This window comes from Prionailurus viverrinus, chromosome C1 (assembly GCF_022837055.1).
Source record: "Prionailurus viverrinus isolate Anna chromosome C1, UM_Priviv_1.0, whole genome shotgun sequence".
In the NCBI taxonomy this organism is placed as follows: domain Eukaryota; kingdom Metazoa; phylum Chordata; class Mammalia; order Carnivora; family Felidae; genus Prionailurus; species Prionailurus viverrinus.
Window position 1 is genome coordinate 47,624,267 of NC_062568.1, and position 17,603 is coordinate 47,641,869.

The 17,603-nt window shown below is 37.3% G+C and overlaps 1 protein-coding gene across 2 annotated transcripts in view; it reads right to left on the reverse strand.

Annotated features, from left to right (window-relative positions):
* ITGA4 (integrin subunit alpha 4) overlaps positions 1-17,603 on the reverse strand; it is a 95,695-nt gene that overhangs the window by 51,492 nt on the left and 26,600 nt on the right. Inside the window, exons 8-16 of one of the 2 annotated variants that reach the window (XM_047869540.1) lie at positions 17,289-17,351; positions 17,062-17,199; positions 13,085-13,196; positions 7,038-7,132; positions 5,393-5,483; positions 4,769-4,814; positions 4,354-4,398; positions 4,244-4,268; positions 1,587-1,735 (exon numbers count right to left, since the gene is read on the reverse strand). In XM_047869540.1, coding sequence (XP_047725496.1) covers positions 1,718-1,735; positions 4,244-4,268; positions 4,354-4,398; positions 4,769-4,814; positions 5,393-5,483; positions 7,038-7,132; positions 13,085-13,196; positions 17,062-17,199; positions 17,289-17,351 — 633 coding nt within the window. In that variant the 3' untranslated portion in view covers positions 1,587-1,717. Of the gene's footprint in view, positions 1-1,580; positions 1,736-4,243; positions 4,399-4,768; positions 4,815-5,392; positions 5,484-7,037; positions 7,133-13,084; positions 13,197-17,061; positions 17,200-17,288; positions 17,352-17,603 lie in introns of those variants that run through there. The other variant, XM_047869539.1, reaches the window with a different exon arrangement.

Consider the following 17,603-nt stretch of genomic DNA (forward strand, 5'->3'; position numbering starts at 1 on the left):
AAAAAGACTATCAGGTTCTTTTGGACTCTAGAAGCACAGTAGTATTAGCATTGTGAAATACCTCCAGTTACCAGGGTGGTGGGAATGGACAATGCACTCATTATCTTCCCATATCTTCCTGAATAACAACTAGACCTGTTTTAATTTTAATAATGGTGTCAATCACTTTTTAAAAAGTCCCTACTGTGTACCAATCCCAGAGGTAAATGCTTTTGTTTGACATTGACAATATGGCCGAAAGTCAATCGCCGTTAACCTGCCACCATCAACACCAGGGTAACATTACAAGTGTGTGTCAAGAAACCTCTGCTAAATTGTCATTTCTACTACAAATGTATCCCAACGAAAATACACAATTTTTGATGAACTCTTACTTGTTGGAACAATGCCAAGAAACACAGGAGTAACTAAGCAAGTCAGATCAGTTTCCTGTCATACAAATTCAACACAATGTTTCTTTGTGAATGTCTAATGTCAGCCCTTTTACTGCCTTGAAAATGGTCTCAATGATAGGTGAGTCAATTTTGGAGACTAAGTACAATCTCAACTATATAGCATTAAAAAAATCCCTCTTTCATCCCTAACATATAGATGATGGTTACATTAGTATCATTCTATGTTTTTGGTTCTCAACCATCTCATAGCTTTATTCTAGTACAATAAAAAGTGTTAAGGGAAATGAGGAAGTAGCATAGGGATTATTGCTCTTAGCATTTAATAGTGTTAGAACCTTGATGCTTGTTTGCATTTGCTTGGAATAAGTATCCAAGGGAAAATTAAGTTCTAAGCGGAGGCTACTATTTGCAATCCCAGAAGGGGCTCCTGGGAATAGTTTGGCTTCTTTGTGGCCATAGATTTTCTGATGAAGTACACCATTCCCTAATGAAAACGACCTGGCACTGCTCCATAGGATAAAATTTGACCAACGCAAGGAACGTGATGATCAGTTTGGGAATGAGTATTTTAATAAAAGAAACATGAAACTGGCTGTGCTTTGGCAGGACATACCCCCAAACATCTTGAGAGTCATTGTCCTGGCCCACAGATGATCCCTACCACGCTGCAACTGTGCGAGTTCCCACTGACATCACTAACAATGCTGGCATGGGGACAAAGACCTGATCCAAACGCAGTCACGATGGCTTCTGCTTCATTAGAGTCACACGAAAAACAAACCAACTTCCCTGCCCCCACCCTACCCTTCCCTACCACACCCCTGTCAAGAAAAACCTACCTGGAAGCAGCAGAGCTACTCAATATGTACATTTCTAGGGAAGCATATAAAACAGGGATAGGAAAATAGCAATTGTACAAAGGAAAAGGCAAATCTTTAAAAAGAATGACACAGTAAAAATGTGATAAATGTGAAATAAAGAAGATGCAAAATGCGGACTCTGCATTAGCCACATCACAGGATTGCCAAACATCTTAACCTGTAACAATAGGCCAGCTAGTTCAGGAGGGAATCACATCTGCTTTTAAACCACATTTTATAAAAAGATACCAATGCAGTAAGATTTTCACTGTAGTGGTAATACTGAAGTTTACACATTCATTAATAAAAAACTAGTCTACATTACCCGCATAAATGCTTGATGTGTTCTGCAGTTAGCTACTTTGCTTGACACTTTCATGCTGCTTGTAATCACATCAGATGTTCCATTAGAAGAAAAGTAAAATCTTGATGGAGATTCTATCTTCCGGTTCACATCCAGACTCATGTTATAGAACAAAACTGCAAAAATGTAGAGAGAATTGCAGTTAATGCAAATAAGTACCTAAAAGCATTTATTTTTGAAATGAAAATAGTCAAAATGATATCCAGTATTTTCTTATTTCAGTGGCTTTTCAAAACTAACCTGAAATCTGGAAGACGACACATATTGAAAACACAAGTTGAAAAAATTGTTATAAAATATCAATCAACTTTTCTCTAGGTTTCTAGTTTTAACTGTTACCATCTTCAGGTATTTACTTAATCTTCCTGTATATGCTTCAAAACTACAATACTAAAATTGTAACTACTCATAAAAGTTCTAAGTTTCATATTTCTTTGGAATCCTTCTGTTCTTAGAATGTCCAACTAAAGAGCCACAGACAGAATACTGCACTCACGTATCACGTATCACTAATTTTATACACGGTGGGGTTCATTGTTGTTTCTGACTTGAGAGGTGATTGATTTTTATTATTTTTCAAAATGAAAAGTGAACAAATTGTTCAAAAGTCAAACCCATATAAACAGTTCACCCAAAGGCGTCTCCTTTTCCAGCCCTAGACCCTGATTAGTCTCCTCCATGTTTTTATTGGTTTCCAGTTTGACCTTCCAGTGCTGGTTTGTGCCAAATATAGACATCTTCTGAATAAATATTCTGGCAGTTTAGTAATATTTACTTCAAATATCACATAGTAGATAATCATCTGCTGAAGAATATCCTCAATAAGCAAAAATATAAGGAAATTTAATAAGTATCCAAAAAAAAATCCAAGACAGATATTACAAAGAAAGAGCAATTTTTTTTTAATCTAAAAGAATTCTTTGCAAAACAAGCTACATTAACAGTCTGCTGAGATATCGCTCATTATATAGGAGCAATAAATTCATAAGTGATATTTTAAAGAATTTATATAATTCCTGAAGTTTTCATTTACATCTTGGGAGTAACTTATTCTTTCGGAGCGATTTTATCTACTTTTTTCAAGGAAACATAAGGATAAAACCTATATTACTCCTACAAGTTTCAAATAAATCTTTTAACCTGACTTTTATTTATAAAATAAACAATGAAGTCCCAATCAATTGGCTTCAAAATTACAATAGCGGAGATTCAGTGTCTCAGAGATGAAAGAGTAATTGAAACAGCCATCCACAATTCATCACCAGGAGTTCAGGCAAAAAGTAAAGGAAAAAAGGGTGAATAAAAATCCATTCACAGTAAGTGGCAAAACATCGGCTTTTATGAAAAATGCTTACCATGTGAATTATTTCTCCCAAGGACTCATTCTATGCACCTCTAAAGCTTGCTTTTGTAACAGCGCTGTGATTATTTACGAGTGTCACATTTGTTTTCAACCATTTTTAAAAATATCTGGTCACAATGGAATCGGTAGTACAACAAACACGGATTTTACATAAAGGGAGACAGTCGTATCAATTCAACGTCTGTCTTTCAGCTAATCCATCAATTTGTCTGTGTTACTGGGGTCATGCCCTGAAAATGCCACTTCTTGTAACCAGGTTAAAGTTTTGCCCACTTTCCTACTACTGTATGCCTAGCCAGGACTTTTGCAGTGCACAATGAAAAGTGAGTCTGTTCTAAAGTAGATACACTACGCTCATTCTATACCTCTCATTGTAGGCTGATTCAGAAGGAGATTTCTGTTACATATCCATAGTTTGATTCGGTGTATTTGCTGCCCTTTGTGATGTTTAGATGATGAGAGTCTGCAGGGTCATGAATACAATCAACTCTGGATAGGTCCTGGGTGGCTCATGAAGTTTATCTAATTTTAATGTCCAAATAATAAACCCAAGTATGCCACTCTTCTACCATTGGCTAGTTTCACTAGTAGTTATTCTAATACTAGCTTAAGTATAACATAATTAGGAACATAACCTGCTAGAAAAAATTTAATGTGTATAAAGTCACATATATGTGATTTGAGATTAACCACAATTTTGCATGAGCCCTATCAATACTCTCTTCTCCAGAGCGGGCAACTGAGAGGTACCTATATAAAGGGAATGGACATGGCTCTCAGAAGCTGACAGTCATAGGAAATCCTCAAGAGATGTGTGTTATTTATGGAAATTGAAATCAACGTCTAGGTTTGAGATAAGCTTCTTCACTCACTCAAAAGACAAAATATAAAGAGAACAATCTCCCTCTCAGGACTTCCAATTTAAGCCAGCTCCAGCTGTGAAAGGAGCCCAGTTAAACAAAGAAGAAGCTATGGTCATGTTCTTTCTATTCTAAAGATATTTCATATATTAAGCTCAGTTTAGCTCACCCCAATACAGCAAGGTGATACTCCTGATTTACTTCTTGTCATAATTTTCAGAAAACTATATACAGCCTCTTACTGTTGCCCACTCATTGGTTAGAGTAACTTGAGAATCCAAAAGATGAGGCAGAAAGGAGTATTCACCTCTAAGGTGAAACAATGTCAGGGCTCAGAAGACGACCATGAGATTAATGAGTGAAGTACCCACTCAGGGTAAATTCTGTAAGGCCATCCTTACCAATATAACCTGGAACCTCTTTGCCCTTGTATGAGAAACAGAGTGTTAGATCCATGCACACAGAAGGCAATCCATTTTCAACACAGTCAAAATTTGTTCTATTTACTGACTCAGGATGTTTTAAAGAAGCTTCAACAATCACTACGGGTCTTGTCCTAAGAAGGAAATAAAATTAGCAATATTACTTTTCCTTTAGAAAAAATTGGATTTGTTTTTTCAGTTTCCATTGACCAAGTAACTTCACGAAACTGCCTTATTAGTAGAAAGTGCATATATACTCAATTACATTTCTGTGAATGAATCAAGAGCAATTTTCATTTGAGTTTCTAAAAATACTGGCTTTGCCTGAGGATTTAATTATAATAGCCACGTAAGATGGAAATACAATCCTAAAGTTCAATAAAATTTCATAATACCAAGAAAAAAGCATTATGAGGTCACCACAACTGCCAATTTTAAAAACTGCCTCCCATCATTTACAATTAAGCCCAATTGTCATTAAGCAGTGAAATGCATCAACCTTACCTCAGCAGCACAGCAGAATCAGACCGAAAAGCACCAACTGCCACATCTGGAGGATGAAAAACAACAGATTAATGAACATCATTAGTCAAAAAGAATTGCTTTCCAGCCACAAATACCTATGTATCACCTTATGACTGTATCAAAACACTATTTACAGAAAATTAATTACAAAAGATATACTTACATCTTAGGATTCATTCCACATTTATCAGAGTCTATTCATCTGTAATAACATTCATCCCTTTATAATGTAAACAAACTTTATGATAAAAACTTATAAAGTTTACTAAAAAATTCAACGTTTAGACTACACATAGTCACCCAGGAATTTCCTCTCAAGGTACAAAAAAGTGTCTTTTTTTCCAGCACCTCATGTTTAATTTTCATGGGTGCCTTTCATTTTTTCAAGAACAAGGAATAAAATGTCAAGTAACTAACACGGTACAACTGACTAATTATTTGATCATTTCTGACCCATCCTTGCATTCAAAAAAGCTTTAAAAAGGAAAGAAACAAATTACCAGTAAATTAGGACTTTTCCATACCAGTTCTATGTACTTTGTAATAAGGCAACACCCCAATAGAGCTCATTTCAATTTATGAAATAGTCAATTTAATACTCACCTACATATCCATTATTATCTGCATCAATTTGTCCAGATATAGACTGTCCAAACATACTTAATGATTGGCTGATTTGAAGTCCTTCAATTCTCTGAAAAATCGGTAAGTAGGAAGCAGTTTCTTAACACTCAAATATCTCAAAGAATATCTCAAAGCAGCAACGATCTAGTTAAATCATGAGCCTTACAACACCTAGGCACATTTAGTAACAAAATGCATTTAAGTCAAATACTTGCATCTAAAAGAAATGAAAGTTGCCAGCTTGAGTTGGGCAGATAACATCTATTTTTTGCCAAGAAAAAAATCACTTTCTGACCAGAAAAAGTCACAAAGAGAAAATTATACAGAAGGGATCTTAAACAGTCCTGACACTCTCTCTCTCCCCAGTCTTCTTTCAGGCTTTGTATTTATTTCCCTACTACTCAGGCTTATGATGAAAGCCACCTCATTTGGCCAGATTGCTTCCTAGCATGTGACAACTGACATCAGACACGTGTTTCCTATTCCATATGTCTAATTTCACATCCGGATAGATTTATTCGTGTCTGGCCACTATTCATACTAAGAAAGTCAATAGTTTTTACTAGACAAGTACAGAGGTTTCATGTTCAATATGGAGAACCATTTACCTATTTTGCTCAGTCAAGGATAACAGTATTAGCTAATATTTCCACAAAAAGATCTTTGGAAAAACTTTTCTTCTCTGCATATGTATGTAGTGTTTCCTATACACTGAAATACCCCGATTTATCGAAAGACAAAAGTCAAGTCAGAGTTAGACCAGGGAACTTTATTAAAAGCTCCCATCTTGCGGCTGCTTCCTGAAAGAATCAGAGTATCATGTGTTTGCTCTCCCTGTGCGACCTCCCTGAAACATGGGACTTTAGGCACACTGCAAGACACAGTTAATCAAATCCACATGGACTTATCTGAAAGAGTACGGATACTATCTCAGAACATAAATTTGATGGAATGCAGAGGAAATTATTTTTTTTTCAGTTTATTTATTTTGAGAGCAAGAGAGAGAGCACGCATGCATGTGTGTGAGGGAGGCAGGGGCAGAGAGAGAGGTAGGAAGAGAATCCCAAGAAATCACGACCTGAACCGAAATCAAGAGGTGGAGCCACCCAAGAGCCCCCAGAGGAAATCCTTACTAGATTAAATACAAACTAGAATGGATGTGAACCAGAACTCCTAGTTATGGAGAAAACATGTGATTCCAAAGAGTTATTAATGACCTTCAAAATGAGACCAACTACTGTTATTTATTTTTTTTTTTTTTAATTTTTTTTTTTCAACGTTTTATTTATTTTTGGGACAGAGAGAGACAGAGCATGAATGGGGGAGGAGCAGAGAGGGAGACACAGAATCGGAAACAGGCTCCAGGCTCTGAGCCATCAGCCCAGAGCCCGACGCGGGGCTCGAACTCACGGACCGCGAGATCGTGACCTGGCTGAAGTCGGACGCTTAACCGACTGCGCCACCCAGGCGCCCCCCAACTACTTTTATTATAAGAAAAAGGGTGAAATAGAATACATTAAGTACTTGAAAGAGGAAATTAAGAAAAATAAATCTACGTTAACCCTGGAAGTTTCAGGAACCGTTTATCATCAATGCTTCTCTTGAAAGCAGAATAGTATCCTACCTGTGAGAACGTTGGTGAGACCCCATCTGCTCGGCCGTTGTAAATATAAATAGCACCTCTCAAGCCATCTTCCTGTGGAGCTCCAATTGCAACATCTGTTCAAGGATTTAAATGGCAGAAAAAATGAATTCTTAATAGAAATAATGCAACTCTGAAGACTTTCATGCTACTTAATTCATATCACATATGAAAGTTCCTTATCAAGAAGTGAATACTCACTACACAGAAAACAAACATCACAAGATGCATCCGTCATCATAACAATGTGCAGAATGGTATAAAACAGTCTGTGCATGGAATAAGAAGAGCAAATGGCTCTGAAAGACACTCTAGTAATGGTTAAGGGTCCAGCCTCTAGAGCCAAACCACCAAATCATGACCCCCAGCAGGGCCCTCTTCTTAACCTGTGTCTCAGTTCCTTCACAGATAGCCTGGGATCATGAGAGAACTCACCCTCAGCATAGGACATAACTCATGTACAGTGCTTAGAGCAGACCTGAGCACATAATAAATTATCATCTGTGAATATTATAACCATAAGAGTCCTTGTTTTGAGCTCTGGGTTTTACTTTATTTGCAAATGACCTCTAAATTCCTGTTCTAATGAAAGTATTAAGGTATTTGTTAAGAACATCTGTATCCACCCACCCATGTATAAACATGCAAACTGGATTTCGGAAACTGAATTTGTTCTGTAAAGTAATGACTACATCATCTTTACGACTTTATGGAGATTCGTATCAGGTTATGATGCCAAGAGAAAAAAGAGTTCATCAACTGACATAAGCAAAAGAAAACAAACTAGGAATGACATGATTGCTTAAGGGCCATAAATATACAACACACAGGAGAAAAATAATTTTCTACAGCTGCAAGAGCATTTCATTAGTTTTACATTTATTTGGGTTTAGTCATAGGTTCATTTACATGCAATGTTTTCTTATTACTTTCATAGAAACCCAAAATACAGCAAGTTTGCTTTCATGATAGTCAATACTTCTTAGTTTATCAGATCTGAAACCTTTTTAACAGCTACGGTGGTAATTGCTGACTGCTATTTCAATGAGAATAAATACCTCTTTGATATGATTCTATGCCAAATGTTGTACAATTTCTAATGGCATCTAAAAGTAAATAATAGACATACTTTATATATTGTTTAAACATAATAAGGTTGCGCTCTTTTGACTTGTGCCAGTTATTTTAAATCCTCATGTGCAATTATAACCATTTGTTGATTTATTCAGTGGAAAACTACTGAGCATCTACTGTATTCTGGGCATTTGACAGAAACCAGCCATACAGGAGAGGGCCATGAAAAGGGACTGTGGTCTAGCAGGGAAGAAGAGAACGTAAAACCAGAATGAAAGCACCACATATGAGAAGGTGGTAGAAATGAGGAAAGGCTTCACATAGAAGAGGACACCCAAGCTGAGATTCAAGTAGTGACAGGTCATAGCCAGGTGAGAAAAAAAAAAAAAAGGGGGGTAAAGGCAGTTTAGACAGAGACAATAGCCTGCATCATGACAGGGGACTAAGGGGCAGCATGGGACACAGGAACAATGGCAATGAGTTTGAAATAGCTGGAGCCATACCTGTGCAAACTAAATACTCACAGGTACATAAGGGGAAGGAGTGGGAAGGAAGAGAGAGAAGGAGAGAGGAAGAGGGAGGTAAGGGAAGGAGTGGGGGGAAAGCATCCCGTGGCCACTGAAGGCAAGACCTGTCACAGATCTCAGTAGTCAGGGCTGGTTTATACTTCAACTACTATGGCTACATCATTAGTAAACTAGAGTCCTGGATCTTCATTCTCGATGATACGTAAAGCTAACGAGCCTGGGGCTATGAAGCTGTTGACACACAGAAATTCTCGCAATAAGTCACTAGCACTAGTGATGAAAGGCACAAGTCTTGACACGATACAGATGTGCCCTTTCAAATGAAATATAAAAAAGCCCAAATCAATGTCATTTCAAGCAGAAGACTTGTGGACTATATTCAGTTTTTTCCTTTCTTATATATAGATCCAAATTCTTATTTCCTATGATTACATTTGGATCTGTTACAGAACATACTAAATGTTAGCAAACGTTACAGGAATAAGGAAAATACGTATTATTAATAATATTTTTTTCATGCCTATCCAAGTCAGTTTGGGACACAACATACAGAGCAAAACACTGACAATTTTTAGAACATTTTATTTCATTGTTAGTGCAAACTGTAACAATTATTGGCATAATCAAAATAATTTTAACATCAGCTAACAATGGAAATAAACACAATTTTATTATAATGCAGGCACTGTAGTAGGGGCTTTTCTCATGTAACTCTTAAACTTTATCAAATAAGTACTTTTTGATTCCAACTTGGATGAGGAAACTGAGGCACAGAGTGTAACTTGCTAAAGGGCACAGAGCTAGGATATGAAGAAGCTGGGATATAAGTGCTGCGGTCTGGCTCCCAGAGCCTGTGTTCACCCATCAACCATGCTCTACGGAATCATGAACACTACAGACTATCTCCAGTGTTTTCCTCTCCTGCAAACTCCTGCAGTCAAAAGAACTGCTCAATTAATGACGTGATAATATATCAACATTTCAGGGGCACATAAATACACAGCTTATACTTCATTATGGCTCTGCTTAAAAAATACTCAAACATACAGTCTAGAAGTCAATGCTCAAGGTGAAAAAACTTAAGCCAAAATATAAGTGGTTTTTCCTTATCAATGTTATGGATGAAATCCAAAATGCTGTCGGTTGTGTCCATCATGTAGGTTTATTCATGTACCTATTCCCTAACTTCCTCACACTCTTGATGAGATTTTTATGCTGGACTCTTGCCAAATTGGTTATCTCCTTAGAAAATGGCCTGCATTGCTTTTCTAAGTACACAGGAAATTCAGCCTGATTTTTCTTATTGATTTAAAAAAAAGAAAAAGGACAGGATATAATGAATGCAAAAATAACTTGTCTCCTCTACAAAGCACCACGAAAGTGTGAATAGTAAAGACTTTAAGTCTGTTTGCATCTATGACTGGACGTGGAAGGAAAAAGAACAGGTGAGATTTTCATCCCCTTTCTACACAATCCCACACACTGCCATGAACAAAAAGTAACTTCACCCATCTACTCCAGAATAATTAAATAAGATAGAAGATGCGGTAAAAGAATAGGGAAACAAAGAAATATAAGACACAGGTTCCTTGCTTTCTCACCTAGGCAGATATGGTAGAGAAGAATTAAAAACCTCAGTGAAGAAGTACAACACGCTGAGTCCACTTGCAAATCAGCACAGTCTTGTTAAGATCAAAAACGTGCAAAATGCTTACTCATTGGCAAAAATAAAAGGCTACCTTGGCCATAAAAAAGAAATTAATCCTGCCATTTGTGGTAACATGTATGAACTCAGGGCATTTTACTCAGTGAAATAAGCCAGAGAAAGACTAACACGGTAGGATCTCACTTTTACATGTGGAATCTAAAAAAAATCAGACTCACAGAAACAGATCAGATTGGTGGTTGCCAGAGTTGAGGGGTAGGGGGAATTGGGTGAAAAGGTCAAGGTACAAACTTCTAGTTCTAAGATACAGTTCTGGAGATGCAAAGTACAGTGTAATGACTAGAGTGAACCATATTGTATCATCTATTTCAAAGTTGCTAAGAGAGTAGATCTTCAGTTATCACAAGGAAAAAAAATTAACTGTGAGGGAATAGATGTTAACTAGACACAAGGTGGTAATCATTCTGTACTACATCCATATATTAAGTCATTCTGTTGTATACCTTCAACTTACACGATGTATTTCAGTCACATCTCAATAAAACTAAAAAAAAAATTAGAACTGATAAAGTAGAAAAAGATAAACAAGCATGCACTGAAGTGAATCAGCATTAATAGAGTCACTAAATGTAAATATGAGGTAAATTATAAATGAAATTGTAATAGCACAAAAACATACTGAAATATGAGAAATAATCATTTGAATAGAATCCTAAATCATATAATCATATGCGTTTGAATAGAACACGTAAAGCCATTACCTTTAGGAGTCAAGAGCTGAAGACTTTAGGACACAAAGTGCTGTCTGAAACCTAGGTTCTCACATGCAGTCTGGAAGACCGCCTCGTACCCCCAAGGTCTCCCCTAGTTCCTCTTCCTAAGTCTCATGGACAGAACACTTTCTGTCCTTCACACGCCACTGGAAAACTGCCTGGGATTCTCCTCGCTACAGGAGTAATGTCCATGACCTTTTCACCACTATATCTGATTTTAAGAATTCAGATTTGTCATTGACATTTTGATGCCACCAAAAAAAAAAAAAAAAAAAAAAAATCACTTCTCATGTGCACTCACCCATGTTTTAGTACATTCAAAACAGCAAATGGTTTTCCTCAAATGTCTCAATTAAAACAAGATGTATAAGGAATCATAACTAAGTATCTTACTGAATGATTTTCTTTTTCAAGGAAAGAACTGCATTATCTCATAATATCTATGAAATGTCAAGGTGCATCAACATGGCTTTATCCATAGATATTTATTAGGTAAATTCCCTAAATTTCACCACTTAAGATTTTTTTTAAGGTCTTAATTTTATATTCCATTTGATTTTAAAATTATAGAAAAGGGTGTCACTGTTTCTTTTATTTACATTTATTATGGCATATACTCTCCACCTGGCATGGTACATCTGACACAAAGTAAGCGCTCAATAAACATCAGAATTGCTGACTCTTGTGAAATACAGCATAATAAAACCTTATAGAAGTTTTAATGTAAAGCTTACATGTAACCATAACCTTAAAAATATATACTTAATTTCCTTTATTTTTAATAAGATAGTAAAACTCTAGAAATGGTAATATTTGTATACCAAATTATACTCTTACATTTAATAGAGTCCATATATTCAATATGTGATATCTATTCAATGTATATTCAAAGTATTCAAAATATATAGTCAGTAACCCACTAACTTTCTTCTTGAAGACCAACACATTTTATTTTTTTAATGTTTATTTATTATTGACAGAGAGAAAGAGACAGAGGATGAGTGGGAGAGGGTCAGAGAGGGAGGGAGACACAGAATCTAAAGCAGGCTCCAGGCTCTGAGCTGTCAGCACAGGGCCCAATGCAGGGCTCGAACTCACTGACTGCAAGATCATGACCTGAGCCAAAGTCGGATGCTCAACCAACAGCCACCCAGGCGCCCCAAAGACCAACACATTTTAAACAATTAGAGTGAAGCCTTGTGGTGTAAGAGGTATTAAAAATAAGCGAGAACTTATAGTGCTCCCTCATCTATTTCCTGTATCCAACTCAGTTTCAACTTATTACCATATACCAATTGCTAATGATTACATTAAGATAGACAATTCTGAGCCCTGAAAATATCAAATAGTTATTTACTGAACTCTACAAATTGCACACCCTCCTTTCAAACCCATTCATCATCCTATGCACAATTTTACCAGACTTGGTTACCATTCCATATTAGACTGAAAAAAAGTAAATTTTAAGAGGAAAGGCTGGTAGACACAGGTATTTCAACAGCAGGGCTGATATCCAGGCAATAGGCACAGTTATGACAGAACTATCTAGTGCATTAGGGAATGGCTTCCATATAAGTTGGTCAATAGCCAATATTACTGGGTCTTCCAGCTGCCCCTCACTACTGCTAAGCGTGCTCTCCTGCCATTCACCAAATCGTCCCACAACGTAGCACCTGAACAAGGGATGCCTGGCACAACGGGGTCCTCTAGAACCCTGCTCCAGCTCTGCAGCCAGCCTCTGTTGGGTCTTGTCAGTGTCTTTACTGTACACAGAGTTAAATAGCCTGGTCTAATGAGTCTGCAATCAATTAAGAATAATTAACCAGTGAGGAGAAGTCAGGTACAACACCAAAAAGAAAATGAGCTTAGCATAACATTTTGGCTCCATTTTCTACAGAAAGGCAAACAACTTAAAACTCCAATCATATTATCTTCCATGTTCCATTTTAAAAGCAGAAGTCAAGTACCAAATTAGATACTTTTCATTACCTTCAAAGCCATCATTATCAAGGTCTCCAAGATTAACAATAGATTCCCCAAATCTTGCAGCATATTTGTCACTTCCAAAGAGCTCTGTTTCCATTTCGTTCATTACTGCTCCCTAGACAGAAAAGGGGAGAAAAGATGTCATTATAACCCTCTCTGACAACTTTACACATGATTTACTGTTGTAATTGGATATGGATTTTTTCTAATGCTTCAAACAAGTTGGACAAACTACAGACTGAGCTTTAGTACACACATCTCCGTTCCATTCAATAAATATTTATCAAGTATGTCAACACATATAATAGTATGATTAGAGCTCAGAGGACATAAAAATTGTCGAACTCATGATCCCTGGCTTTGAAAATCCAATAAATCATTTTGATAATTCAATTTAGCAAATATTTATTGAGTTCCTACTAAAGGCAATGCACTGTGCAAAGAGGAAGGAGGCGAAGGAGGACCAAGCAGTGTGTGTAGGAGACAGTCTCCCCTTCCTGAAGAAGCCCAGTTACATGGAAGGCTTAGCACGAACACGGAAATGACGGAGAAGCACAGACTGCTTTGTATTATCAAGAACAGCATATCTAACTGTAAAAGCAAGGAGAGATTTCATAAGAGATGGTATTCAAGGAGGCTGTTGAAGGATGGACACAATTTTAATATGCAGAGAATACAATCAGCAAAACAAATTTCCAAAGAATTTGGCTGTTATGAACGGTATGTAGAATGAAGGAGACAAAAAAAAAAAAAACAAAAAAAAAAACAAAACCAAAGTGTTATGGTGTGGAATTTTGAATACTGAGGGAAATTTATTTCCATTTAGGGAACAGGAAGCCACTGAAGGCTTCTGAGTTGAGGAGTTGGCACAACGGAAGCTAGCCTTGAGCCTTATCCTAGCGGCAATGAAACATGGGTTGGTCAACTGCTATCTCTTAAGTTGGAAGATGAGGTATTACAAGGAGACATTCAGGGGCACCTGGGTGGCTCAGTCAGCTAAGCCTCTGACTTGAGGTCAGCTCAGGTCACGATCTCACAGTTCATGAGTGTGAGCCCCTCATCAGGCTCTGTGATGACAGCTCAGGGCCTGGAGCCTGCTTCAGATTCTGTGTTTCTCTCTCTCTCTCTCTCTCTCTCTCTCTCTCTCTCTCTCTCTCTCTCTCTCTCTCCCCCCCCCCCCCCGTGCTTGTGCTCTGTCTCTCAAAAATAAAAGGAAAAAAAAAAAAACAAGGAGACATTCAATAATGTTGCAATATTGAGCCACTGCAGTAACAACTGCCAGACCTCTTTCTAAACTCTGATTATGTCACTCCTTTGTAGTAAGAAAAAAAAATCCATGCACTCATCATAGATCCTTTCCTCTTCTTAAATAAGTCTCTTCATAATCCCCTAATCACACAGGTTCTTTTCCTTCTGATTACGAAATACCCTTCCACTTTTATTTTCCAACCAAACAACTCCTAAACTTAAATTCTTTACTCTCATGTTTGTGTCTTTTCTAGACTTGAGGTCTTAGAGGTCAGAACTAAGATTATTCTTAGCTATTTCCATAGGTTTTGTTACATTTCAGATATTTGCTCAGTGTTTTTTTTTTTTTAATGAATCATCTCTGCAGACAAAAATCACTGGCACCGAAAACAGAAATTATTTTATCAGGGAATAAGGGATGAAAAAGCTGGACTCCAAGGGAAATCCTAATTTAAAGAGAAGGGAGAATGGGCTCCAGAGAGGACGAGAAGGTATAGACCTAAAACAATAGAATGGCACTGAAGTTCCACGAAGAGGGTTTCAAGAAGTAGTGATCACTCTTCAAGTATTCTCCAGTCAGAAAATGGTGACCTCTGGCGACCTCTAAGAATTATTTTCGTAGAAGCAGGTGGAAGCAAGATTCACTCAAGTATCATTCTCCCTTCAGTTCATTCAGAAACAATTACTGAGCACCTATTTCTTCAGTCCTCTTTCAAACCCTAAAAACACAGCAGTAGAAAAACACTTCCAGGAGAAGATCAGACAGTACCAAGCCAAACTAATATATTGCCAGGCAGTGGTTAGTGCCATTTTAGAGAGGTAACAAATAGGAAGTAAGAAGGGAACAAAGAAAGAATAATCTAGGTCAGAAGGGTTAAAAACCGCAATCAGTTATGAAATTACCCCATGTTCAATAGTGGTGCCTCCAGGTAGGAATGAGAGAAGAACAAGAGGGTAGCCTAACGGGTACAGCTCCTTCCTTGCCCTTTAAATCAAAGGAACACACTTTATTTGTTTTTCCCATTAGGATTGCTTTAGACTTCAACGAGGAAAAAAAGATCACATACTGCCTTATTTTAGGTGTATAGGATTACTTTTTAAGCTGTTTCCAAAAAGTTTAGTTTATAAAGAGAAGTATGCATGATGAGGATGTAGCTAGTATAAGATGACCATTTATGAGTAGGGGAATGTGAAATATCTGTGCAAAAAAACCTAATGCTTGAGATCACTGTTAAGGAGATATGCATGATCACTTTGTCGATGATATGCCTTGACTATTAAATTTAAGTGGAAACACAGTCTAGGGAATCCCAATTAACAACTTTGCTGCTCTGTATTCGGCACTTTGAAAATCTTTTAACTGTATAAGACTATTCACTCTCAAATCATAAAGTGTTTAGGCCAGTGCTTAATATAGGACCTTATCAAATGCTCTAAAACCATTGATTAAGACTACAAATACTTTCTTGAAACAGATTTTACTTTGTTGAATCCTAACTAAAATTGCTGTGCCTTAAGAAATTAGTCACTTTTCTCACAATTCCGTTCTTTCTCTTAAATCAAAGGAACAGACCAAGAAGACTCCATCAAGGCCCTATCAATTCTTTGTTTTTATTTAATGCCAAGAAGACAGACTGGCAAGATAAGGTCAACAGAACTCTTTAAATTGAATTGTGAAGTGGTTAGTTTCTACTCCACAACATCTCCCATAATTTATAACTCAACCAGAAGCAGTAATTACTTACTTGTACACCTACTGTATCTACTTTGGAATGAACCATGCCCATTTTTTAAAATGTGTGTTTATTTTTAAGAGAGAGACAGGGAAAGAAAGACAGAGCATAAGCAGGGGAGGGGCAGAGAGAGAGGGGGAGACACAGAATCCAAAGCAGGTTCTGGGATCTGAGCTGTCAGCACAGAGCCCAATGTGAGGCTCAAACCCACCAACTGTGAGATCATGACCTGAGCCCAAGTTGGATGTTTAACTGACTGAACCACCCAGGTGCCCTTTATATTCTTCAATTTTTTTTTTTTAAATATTTCTGAGACAGACAGACACAGAGTGTGAGCAGGGAAGGGGCAGAGAGAGAGGGAGACACAGAATCTGAAGCAGACTCCAGGCTCTGAGCTGTCAGCACAGAGCCCAACATGGAGCTTGAACCCACCAACAGTGAGATCATGACCTCAGCAGAAGCCAGACACTTAACCGACTGAGCCACCCGGGTCCCTCCCTTATATTCTTATATCAAGAATATCATCTACATAAATTGTGTAAATTAACATTTTATCCAAACACATCTTGTTTCCTATTCTTTTCAAATAAATAAATTAAAAACATTTTGTACTTTATCTTCTACTTCTGATAATATTTGTAAGCAAAGACATTCACTACAGAACCAATAATAAATCTACATTTTGAGGGATAGATAAAAATCATTCTTTCAAATGAGATTTGCATTATAATAAAACTAAAAGAAACTTTACTTGAAGTTCAAGATGTCAGTAGAAAAACACCAGAACAACTAATCTCCTACTTCTGGAATGTCAAAATGGGACTGCTTCCCATCCACCAGAATGTTCCATTTCATTTTTAGAGCATTAGTACAATAGCAGAGTTTCTACTTTCATCGGTAAAATAAGCCTGAGAATCTATAGCCTCAGAAGCCTGAACTAACTTCAGTTTGTATCATAATATCATAGACGGACTGCAGCTGGTGAGTGATTGGACTTACTGAGCCAGAGTTGATATACACAAACACTCTGCCTTCCTCCCTGATGATGCTCTGCATGGGAGCTCCCACGAGGAGGTCTGAGAAGCCGTCTGCGTTGAGGTCCACGGCACAGACAGAAGCTCCAAAATAGGAGCCAAGCTGCCCAAAACAAACCAGATCCCGTCACCGAGAAAAGCAGCAGGGTGATTCACGAAAGCCCTCGGTGATACCAAAGGTGGAGACATTACCTTTTTACCTTTCATTTCATATAAGATGTTTAGTTCTCTGGCCTCGATGCTGAATATGTATGCCTGCAATTAGGAACAGAGTTAGAAAAACTAAGACTGCTATCACGTTAAAAAAAAAAAAAAATCCTCAGGTGATCAAAACATCAACGTTCACAACTTGTAACTGCCCAAAGAGTTAAAAAAAAAAAAATCCTTTTGGGTGTAATTCAAAAGCTTTAGGGAACCACATTCGCATTAATATGCCTTCCTTGAACTATCTTCTCAGGGACTACGGTCTTAATCCCTTAGAGCACAAAGTACTGTTTGCCTCACTTT